At 37.1% G+C, this 9964-nt stretch overlaps 1 protein-coding gene across 2 annotated transcripts; it reads right to left on the bottom strand.

Moving 5' to 3' along the window:
- Window positions 1-3416: 3416 nt before the first annotated feature.
- On the bottom strand, window positions 3417-9241 carry LOC107592225 (UPF0536 protein C12orf66 homolog). 2 transcript variants are annotated; one of them, XM_016281639.1, is made up of 3 exons: window positions 8763-9241; window positions 7180-7468; window positions 3417-4603 (listed from the first exon to the last, which is right to left on the bottom strand). In XM_016281639.1, the coding sequence occupies exons 1-3, from the start codon at window positions 9001-9003 to the stop codon at window positions 3784-3786; spliced, it is 1350 nt and encodes a 449-aa protein (XP_016137125.1). In that variant the 5' UTR covers window positions 9004-9241; the 3' UTR covers window positions 3417-3783. The 2 variants fall into 2 exon arrangements, with proteins under 2 accessions (XP_016137125.1, XP_016137126.1); XM_016281640.1 differs by lacking the exon at window positions 8763-9241 and adding an exon at window positions 7956-8010.
- Window positions 9242-9964: the final 723 nt, after the last annotated feature.

The raw sequence follows: 9964 nt of genomic DNA, 5'->3' as shown, positions 1-9964 counted from the left end.
ACTAAAGAACACCGAATGTATTCCATGAATGTTCCACTTTTTTTCCTGTTTTCACTCGAAAAATACATAAGTTGCTGCTGCTTTTTTTGATGCTTTGATTCGAGTTACAGGACTCCCGGTGCCTCTTGGGAAATAGTTATTTCACTTGTTGGAATTTGATGGGGAATGTAATTTAGTTTTTTTTTTGTTTTTTCGTTCACTTAGCCTTTCCCGCAAGGTGACTAAAGAACACCGAATGTATTCCATGAATGTTCCACTTTTTTTCCTGTTTTCACTCGAAAAATACCACGCTAAGCCTTGATCACCAGATAAACCTCCCCCTTTACCTTGGAAACCAAACTCTGAAGCCTGATTGGACGATGTGGGAGGGACACAACCGTAACATTCCGAGGGCAAATGCACGAACGAAGCTTTAGCAAAACATTGCACTGAAGGTGCAAAAAAGACATTCCGGGGAGGATTGCGAAGAAAATTACGAAAGTTTGTGCAAATAGGCCACGCCCTCCCTCGGGTCAAGTACAATTTCCACTGCTGCTCCACTGACGGACGATAACGGTGTTCGATCCTCCATTTTCAACATCCCCTGTGCTTCCAGTGTACGTGTGTTTGTACGATATCGTCAACGGCAGACTCTTTGGAGCACACTAACCATACATGGCTCTCCTGTGTGTGTCTGTGTGGGGGTTTTTGCATGATAAAATGCACTCAGAGTAGTTCAGAGTACTAGATGATGGATAATTCATGCTTGTACATGACAACTTAAGTGTTTGAGTGTGTGTGTGTGTGTGTGTGTGTGTGTGTGTGTGTGTGTGTCTGTGTGGGGGTTTTTGCATGATAAAATGCGCTCAGAGTAGTTCAGAGTACTAGATGATGGATAATTCATGCTTGTACATGACAACTTAAGTGTTTGAGTGTGTGTGTGTGTGTGTGTGTGTGTGTGTGTGTGAATGAAAGAAAGAGAGTTAGAAAGAGTGCACTGCACTTGTAGGCAAGTTTGTGTGTGTGTGTGTGTGTGTGTGTGTGTGTGTGTGTGTGAGAGTGAATGTGTGTGTGTGTGAGAGGGTGTTTAGTCCTGTGTGTAAATATGCATGAAGGTGAAGTGAGTAGTTTTACGATCGAACGGCCTTGGTTCACTTTTTTATACACTAGCGATGATTGTTTTTCCACTTTTTTTTGACTGCTGCTCTTATGTTTTTCTACCCATTCTATTTTTTTTACCTTCATTTCTTACTGGTGCTCTTTCATACAACCGCATCTGCTTGTCGCCGTATCCAACACCCACTTTTTTGTCCTTTTCCAAGCGATCTGAGATTATCGCCCCACCCTCCCAAACACACACACACACACACTGTGTTCACATGAAAGTGCCTTTCAGGATGCATGTTGAATGCAGGAGCCTGGTCTGCCAAGGGTGTGTGCTCCCGTCGCTCTCTGAAGAGTCGTTCCCCAAGTTAAATAATAATAATAACGCTAGAGCTCTTTCCAGATATTTAATAACCTGAACAAATAATAAATATGTACATTTAATCCATTGTGATGTCGCACTTTCATGTATAGGACTGTATTGGCATGTAGCATTAAATCATGTTCCAGTGCATTTTAAAATGTGTCGAAACTGAATGTCTTTGAAATAAAGGAAAGTTGATATGTCTCAAAATTGATATTTTTATTGATATATTTCAGTTTAGTGATGGAATGGCTCATACTAAAATTAAACGGTGAGTAGAAAGCATTGTACATGTAATTTAAAGACAGTACACCCAAAATTAAAAAAATTGTCATTATTACCTCATTATATAGCAAACTAATCTTCTATAGAACACAAAACGTGGATTTGTTAATGATTTTTGGTGTACTGTCCCTTTAAATGTTACAATCCGTCTGTCTGAATCCATGTTTTGTACACATGTACACTAATAAGAACCTATGCTCTTATTTCAGTCTTGCCGTTAAACATTTAGGGAGGATGCTTTTATGGCTCACCCAGGAGTGGAGGACACTATTTCTGCCTTTTAAGCAAGGAATCATTTCCCATCATGCAGTTCAACCTGGCTGATTCTAAAGTGGAGGTAAAATGATAGAGATTAGACATTCAGTGGGGTTCAAAAGTCTAAGACCACTAGTTTTATTTTGCATTCTAATGTAACATACTACTTTTTCCATGTTGAATTGACGATGTAATGTGAATATCATAATATATTTGTATCTTGTTTGTTCCTTTTTCTTTAGCTGCATGGACATGATGTAAAACCTGGTAATCATGTTTTCCAGATTTCTTATTCATTTTACGTCACAGAATGTATTTGTTAATTTTGAATTAGATTTTGAGTTCAGATTTTCAATGTGGTCTCAGACTTTTGGACCCCACTGTGGTTTTGGATTTGCAGATGTTTTTGCGAGCCGGTTTTCTCGGTCTTGAGTTATGGGTATAAAGCTATCAATCTTTAATGTTTTGATTTATATTAATCTTCATCCATTTTTCAAATGCAAGCTGGTATATCCTTTCTGCTGTCTTTCAGTACAGACGTCAACTCTCATGTAGAGCTGTGACCTATGCATCTCATTGGGTTGCAGTGAACCATAACGAGAAAATAATCAGTTTATACCACTGAAATAAAATGTAAACAAATTTTTTTTTTTTGCACTGAATTACCAATATGGTAATGGTTTTTTTTAGACTAAGCACTTTAAAAAGTGCAGAATGTTTGAAAACAAAACGCTATACTTTTCTGTTCTGATCTACACTATCATTTAAAAGTTTGGGATCAGTACAACTTTTTAAAAAGAAATGTTTTTTTTAAAGACATTTTTATTCAGTAAGGATGCTTTAAAGTGACAGTAAAGACATTTATGATGTTACAAAAAATTTCTATTTCAAATAAATGTTCTTTTGAACTTGCTATTATTCATCAAATAATCCAAAACAAAATGTATCGGTTTAAAACAAATATACATGTATATGAGATTGGTTTGTTGAGCACTAAATCAGCATATTGGAATGATTTCAGAAGGATCATGTGACACTGAGGACTGAAAATTCAGCTTTGATCACAAAAATAAGCTATTTTAAACCGTAATAATGTTTCACAATATCACTGTTTTACTGGATTTTGATCAAATATGCAAACAGTACTACATATCACATTAAATGACAATTGAAATATTTGAAAAGACTCTTGGAATCAATAAGAATTTGAAGCCGTAATTCAGTAGATTCAATTTTGCTAGTCACTGCAATCCAAAGAAATGCATGTGCAATTCAAAAAGTATTTTTTTTTCATAACTATAATTTTATTCCCTAAAAGAAAGAATTCAGTACAGTTATAGTATGATACACAATTCCAAACTTTATTTCACAAGTGAAAATGTACACAATGGTCAAAAAAAGTCAAAACGTTAAAACCAAAGGCTATTAAAATGTGTTACACAGCAAACTAACAATAAAAGGGGAAGTCGAACTCTTTGCAGTGGGTCCCTTTCGCATTCGGTAAAGCGAATCCAATTGCTGAGCTGGACCACGAGCTGAAAGAACTCATTTGTGAGCACATTAAAAAAAAACAAGACAAACAGCCACAGCTGTGATATTCGTCTTTGGTCTGAAACTGTTTGAATCATGAAGCTTTTGGACCTCTTTTAAGGGAAAAGGATAAAAGGGATTACATTCAACAAGAGTTTCAGCAGCGCAGTGAATAAAAGAGCGACAGCAACTGATATCGAGGTAAACATCCTTTTAAAATAAACTACATTTATGGTGAAAATAGTCTATATTGATAAATAAGAAGTTCAGCCCTTGGAGCCCGGTTTGAGTGTGGTGAAGGGTTTGGTGTTCCTCAGCGATCCCGTCAGCTCCTGCAGGAATGCCACGATGTTTGAGTCCCTCTCTGACTTCCTCCCGTCGAAGATCACCACTACGGTGAAGTGCGGTTCAGGCCGTGTGAGGAAGTAGGTGCTCTGGACTTTATCGTCATAAAAGTGGACCACCTTATCCAGAGCGTTGAGTTCCGTTGAGCGGTCGCTCATGATCATGATGACATTGGGCCAATGCGTGACCGGCCTTTCTCCGCCGGGAAGCGACACGACGGCCGGAAACTGGTCCACGCCTTTGGGAGCTTCACGGTAGGAGTGCGGATGGTGGTATCCGTGACCCTGGAAGCTCTCGGAGCCGCGGTTGTCGAAGACCAAGGAGACGCTCGAAGCGTCGTGCTTGCGAATGAAGGCTGAGATCTTGCCGAAGTAATCTAGGGAGGTCCGAGCCGTCAGGGTTTTCATTTCAGACTGCGACGTCTGGCGGCTCAGAGCCTCGTGGAAGTAGAAGCTAAACTTGGCTAGGAGTGTCGCTTGAAGGCGCTGGAGCCACAGGTAGAGGTGTGGCGGCTGCACGGCCTTCTGGGATTGGCCTCCGAAGAGGTGTTTCCTGGTTTCTCGTTGCCGGTCGAACACCTGACCCCAGGCCTGAAGTTTGGAATGGGCGCCGTGCAGGTTGAGTAGAGACGGCAGGAAATGCCACTCGGAGATCTGCGCCTGGCATCGCAGCAGCTGCGTCAACACGTCCACCTCCACCTGGAAGCTGCTCTCGAGACGGCTCAGGATCGGATGGTGGAATCTAAAAGAAACGAAATGCCACAATATATTAAAATGGTTTAATGCAATAGTCAAATCACAAAGGTTAATTATGTAATGGGCTGCAGATTTCGAAGTGAAACTGTGTTCATTTACACGCTGTACAAAATTATTTTTATTTCTTCAATTATTCAAATGATTTTTCGAAAATACATTTATTTTTTCATCTACACACTGTACTGAATTATTTAATTCTTTTTAATATGATTATTATCATTTTAAGTTGTAGATAAAACAAATTATTCGAGAATGTTTTACAAGAAAATAGTGTATTGGTATTTCAGTTTCAGGATGAATTCAATGTGACTTGTCATTTCTTTAATTATTTATCAAATCTGCTACAATTTCTGAATGAAAAGTAAATTCTACACCAATTTTTTTTTACAGTGTAAAACAAATCAAGCTCTGAGCCCATGATTTCATGCCTCAGCTCTGAGATGGTTTTCTTTGGTAAAACTATCAAATACATCATTATTTTATAGTAGTATTTTATTGTAATATTTCATATTTTAATGCAATAATAATCACATTATAAATCATTATTTTATAGTCATATTAACTGGGTCAAAAACTATGGGAATGAGGCTTATGAAAAGTTTTTTTGTTGTTTTTTTTGTTCTGTTCACTTTATGGTTGTGGAAAGAGTTTTAAGTTGGTTCTTGTAAAAAGTAACCCAAGTGTATTTTTTTCAAAATTGTTCAACTCTAAAAGGATGGTGCACACTCAAAAAAAAAAAAAAAACAAACAAAAAAAAAAAAGTGTAAAAAAAGTAATTTTTTCCAGATTGGTAAAATCCTTTTAAATGCAGATCACCTTGAGGAAATTTCTGTATTTTTTTCATAATTTTACATCACAATATATATTGCAGAAAAACTAAATATCGTAATAAGTTTTTTCAATATCGTGGAACTCAATATGAGACGATGTAAGGTGGTGGACGATTGTCAACATCTCTGTAAACCTGCAATCTGTGTGTCCCGTTTGTGTTTGAGCGAGCGCCGTTCTCTTTGCTCATTAGTGCCGGAGAAAGTGATGAATACTGCAGGGTGGCAGAGCTCATTACATCTCCTGCATTCAGCAGCAGCGTGAAAATTCTTCACCCCTGACTGATCATTAATTACACGTCTTAGCAGGCAGCCGGAAAGAGAGCACGAGGACATGACAGAGAGAGAAAGAAAAGTCAGCTTCATAAAAAAGGCTGACAGAAGAGTACTTTCCATGGCAGTTTAATTCAGAGATAACCCTGGCACTATGAGAACATCTTCACACAGCAACCAATAGTGAGAGTTTAGGGGCGCGGGGCTATCGGTTTAACCAGCCAGTGGAAGATGGGGAGTGTTTGAGGAAACCTGTTTGGAAATAATGATTTCTGCAACACAAAAATTCACATTCAAAGCATTTTCTTTATAGGCCAGCAGACATTTGATCGAGTTCACAGCTGATTTCTCAAGGTCCACCTCTGCAGAGTCACACTGCTGGCAAAGACCAAATCTCTGCTGAGCACTTGGCTGACTGATTAATTGATCAGATAACATTTGTGAGATGACTCAACGTTTGGCATCCTTCCTTCCTTCTCTCTCTCTTCCTTTAGTGAAGTGCAGAGTTCACCTTGAGCAGTCAGTGGGAGCGCTCGGCTTCAGATGTCATTAACCAGGTGCTGGGCTCACATACTGCTTTATCATACATCACTTGCCCTCACACTATAACACGATTTCTGCTAGAACAAGCTTGTAATTTAACGGCCTATTTAAATAGTTTTCCCACTTACATCTCTTTTTCAAGATACTGTATTTTAAAGACCATTTCATAAATCCAAATGAGCTTTAACAGATCTGACAGATTTAACAGATTATTAGAAAGGGCTTAAACAATATTTTTCAAACTTGTTCAATGAGCTGTAATCAGTTATTGCACATGCGCTTGTATCTATCACTGTGTTTATGTCAGTATATATTACTATAATGTAAAAAAAAAAGTTGCACATTTTCCTTCTACAAATCCATTTGTTTATAAGCAAATTATTGGTCATTTTCTATGAAAGTTAATTTGTGATTAAAGGGTAAAAAAAATCTAATTAAAAATATATATTTAATAATTCATGGTATATATTTTTTATTTTATTTAATAATTATTATTTTAATTAATAATGAAGCTGTATCCTTTAAAAAATTATTTAAAAAGACATACAGGAAAAAAAACACAAAATAATTTGAATGCACCTCATTCATTAATTTAATCCATTTTCTGTTTAAGTCCATTTCTGAGTAAAGATTTTAAAAGAATTCTCATTTTAAATTACTTTTATTTTTGCTTACTTTGAGGTGGATGTGGGCTTTCATACTTTTTCTATTCCACTTCTATTGGGTGCTGTCATGGATAACACACAACAACACTGAGACCCTGGCAACATACTCACAGAATTATCCTCATAATCTAAAACCATTCTTAGGCCATTTCAGTAATATACAAAACGGCCATTGTATTTAATAATTGTAGCTCATTGTAATGATTCAAAAACAAGTCAATGAAGCATTTGCACATGCCGCCTGTGTTTCTCACCTGGAACTGTACTTCTGCAGAATGCTCTCCAGCGTGCTCACGAGCTCCTCAGAGTTCACAGTCTTCTGGCTGCCCAGAGAATGCATCTTCTCGTAGAAGTCTGCGATCTCCATCCTGGCCTGCGTGAAGTGACACAGCTGCTCGGACAAATGGGGCAGGAGATCCTCCAGGTTGGGAGTGGAGCCTCCGGATGTGTGGCGGCCCATGGAGACCACCTTCCTCAGTTCGTTGTTCAGGGACGTATAGATGGTTCTGATGGAATCCTTGCGGCTGAAAAATGACTGACCACCTGCATGACACACATACATTAATGTGATGGCATTAAAACAATACAATGCAGGAGGCACCTCTAGTGTTTCAGCCTGAAAATGAATTCAGTAACAGAACACCCAGATGGAGAAGCATTATGTTTGACCACATGGCGCCATCTGCTGTATTTAAATTCAATTATATTATCCTGTCATACACTGTTCAAAAAAACTAAAAAAAAACATTAGATTAGCTTGGTTGGTACATGTATATGGAAGCATATAGGTAGCGAAATTCAATTTAAAATGCAATATGCAAAATGGCAATGCACAGCACCATCCAGTGCTTTTTTTTTTTTACTTGGACCAGGGCAATACCACGTTTTTTGGCATATTTGACACGACATTACCATGGTACATATACTACGGTAATCAAATTTTTTTTCTTTCTAAAAAGCCATGGTATTATTATGGCACATCAAAAAAGCATAGTATTACCCTGGGACAAGTCCAAAAACATCATCTTACCATGATATGTTGCTGAATTACTAGCATAATTACAAAGTGTTACCATTTAATACCTGCGGAAAAAAGGTAAGAAAAAAATAATACTCTGGTAAATCAGGTTTTACATAAAAAAAAAATCACATTTATGAGATACTAAAAAAATACAAAGATACAAAGAAAAATGAGATACAAAGTCACAATCATGACAAAGGGAGCATTCAGATAACTGGAAAAATGATAAGTCATAAGTCAAAGTTATAATTAAGACAAATAATTGTATTAACATTAAATGTCAAATTTGAGGCGAAAAGTCATAATTATGATATAATTACATTGCGTTATGAAAAAGTGTCCATTATAACATGATAAATGTTTTGTCAAACGTATAGCTTTCTTGTAATTATGAGTCCTAAATTTGACTGTCAATTTTTAAATTATGATCCCTTTTCTCTCATAATTTCGACTTTTTATTTCAGGTTTGATTATATCATATTTATGACTTGGTATCTCAATTTTTTACTTGTGATAATCATCATTTTTATCTCATAATTATGATCTGACACCTCACATTTCGAATTAATCTGGAATTGTGACATCTCTAACTTTATTATCATTTCCATTTATATTTCATAATTATGAGTTTATCTTATAATTTAGACTTTTTTATTATCAAAATATCGATGTCTGTAATCCATACTTATTATTTTGACTTTTATGTCATAATTTTGATTTACTAAATCCCCTTTGTGTGGCGGAAATGGGCTTCCAGATGGTAGCACCACAGTACTTTTTTGACAGAATGCAGTATTGGAAACGCTGCTTTCATACCTAGTTTCTGCCCGAGGAAAGTCATGTTGTGGTAGGCTTTCTCTGCGGCGGCCAGGTGAGCGAGAGCGGCCAGCAGAGACGCCCATGTGGCCCCCGCGCTCTTACTGGCGTCCTTCTCCTTCTCCACATAATCCTTCGCCCGGTCGAACCAGAACATCCCGAGCTGAGTGAAGAAACTCTCGAGCACGGCTCGCTCTTTGGGAACCGGCCGGAGCTCATCATCGCGCTGTATGTCACTCATGATGACAGAGAATCAGCGCAGACACACTTACAGCTGCTGTACATTCACGCTACAGCGTTATTAAACGATCGCTAAAACTGTTTGATGCGCGTTATGTTGTGCCCGATAGTTGCGGTCGCTGGAAAAGACCAAAATGAATCACACCATCGAAATTAAGAGATTCAAACGGGTTTCTGTTGGTAAAATGCGCATTCTTAGTGCTAAACGCCACCATGACACTTTTCAATGACAACACTACGGCACGCCAAAGGAGACAAATACATATATATATACGAAACGCGCATCCTATGCAAGAATGTGCAAATGGATCAAACTTTCAATTTGGCATTTTATTTAAGGCAAGGTCATTTACACTGCAGGCAAAAACACAGTTTTTTTTTTCATGCACCTGTCAAGTTTGAGGTTTTGGGCTGTTTGGTTTTTACGTAAAGTGTATGTAAACTTCACTTTACATTTTTATTCCTGCCTGAAGGTTTTTACAGAGAGATTTGTTCATATATAATTTGCTTGATTATATACAACATTTTATCCCCCGCCCCAAATTACGAAAATATATTGTTTTCAGTCTGTTCTAAGTGTTTTCTGAATTATGGAGTGACAAAATGAGAGTAAAAATATTGGACTCTAATATGTCAACAAAAATTAAACAAGAATTTTGAAACGAACTTTATCCAGTGTTCAGATTTTTGTACTAGAAATGTACGCAAATTAGCGCATATTTAATTAAATAATGCCTCATTTGCATATTTAACCCTAACATTTTAGAAAACTTGTAATACAAAAAATGTTTGCAATTATCAATGTAATCAATCAACTAAGTAAGGCGATAAATATTAGTTCATTTTTTACCCTATTCACCTGCAATGTCTCGCCTTAAATATAAAATATATTTGATATCTATATGTCTATTCAGTAAACCCTAATATATTTCGAATACTCTTTAAACAGTAGCATAATAAAA

This window comes from Sinocyclocheilus grahami, unplaced genomic scaffold (genome assembly GCF_001515645.1).
Source record: "Sinocyclocheilus grahami isolate Dianchi unplaced genomic scaffold, SAMN03320097.WGS_v1.1 scaffold151.1, whole genome shotgun sequence".
Lineage (NCBI taxonomy): Eukaryota > Metazoa > Chordata > Actinopteri > Cypriniformes > Cyprinidae > Sinocyclocheilus > Sinocyclocheilus grahami.
This window is presented reverse-complemented; position numbering and strand designations above follow the sequence as displayed.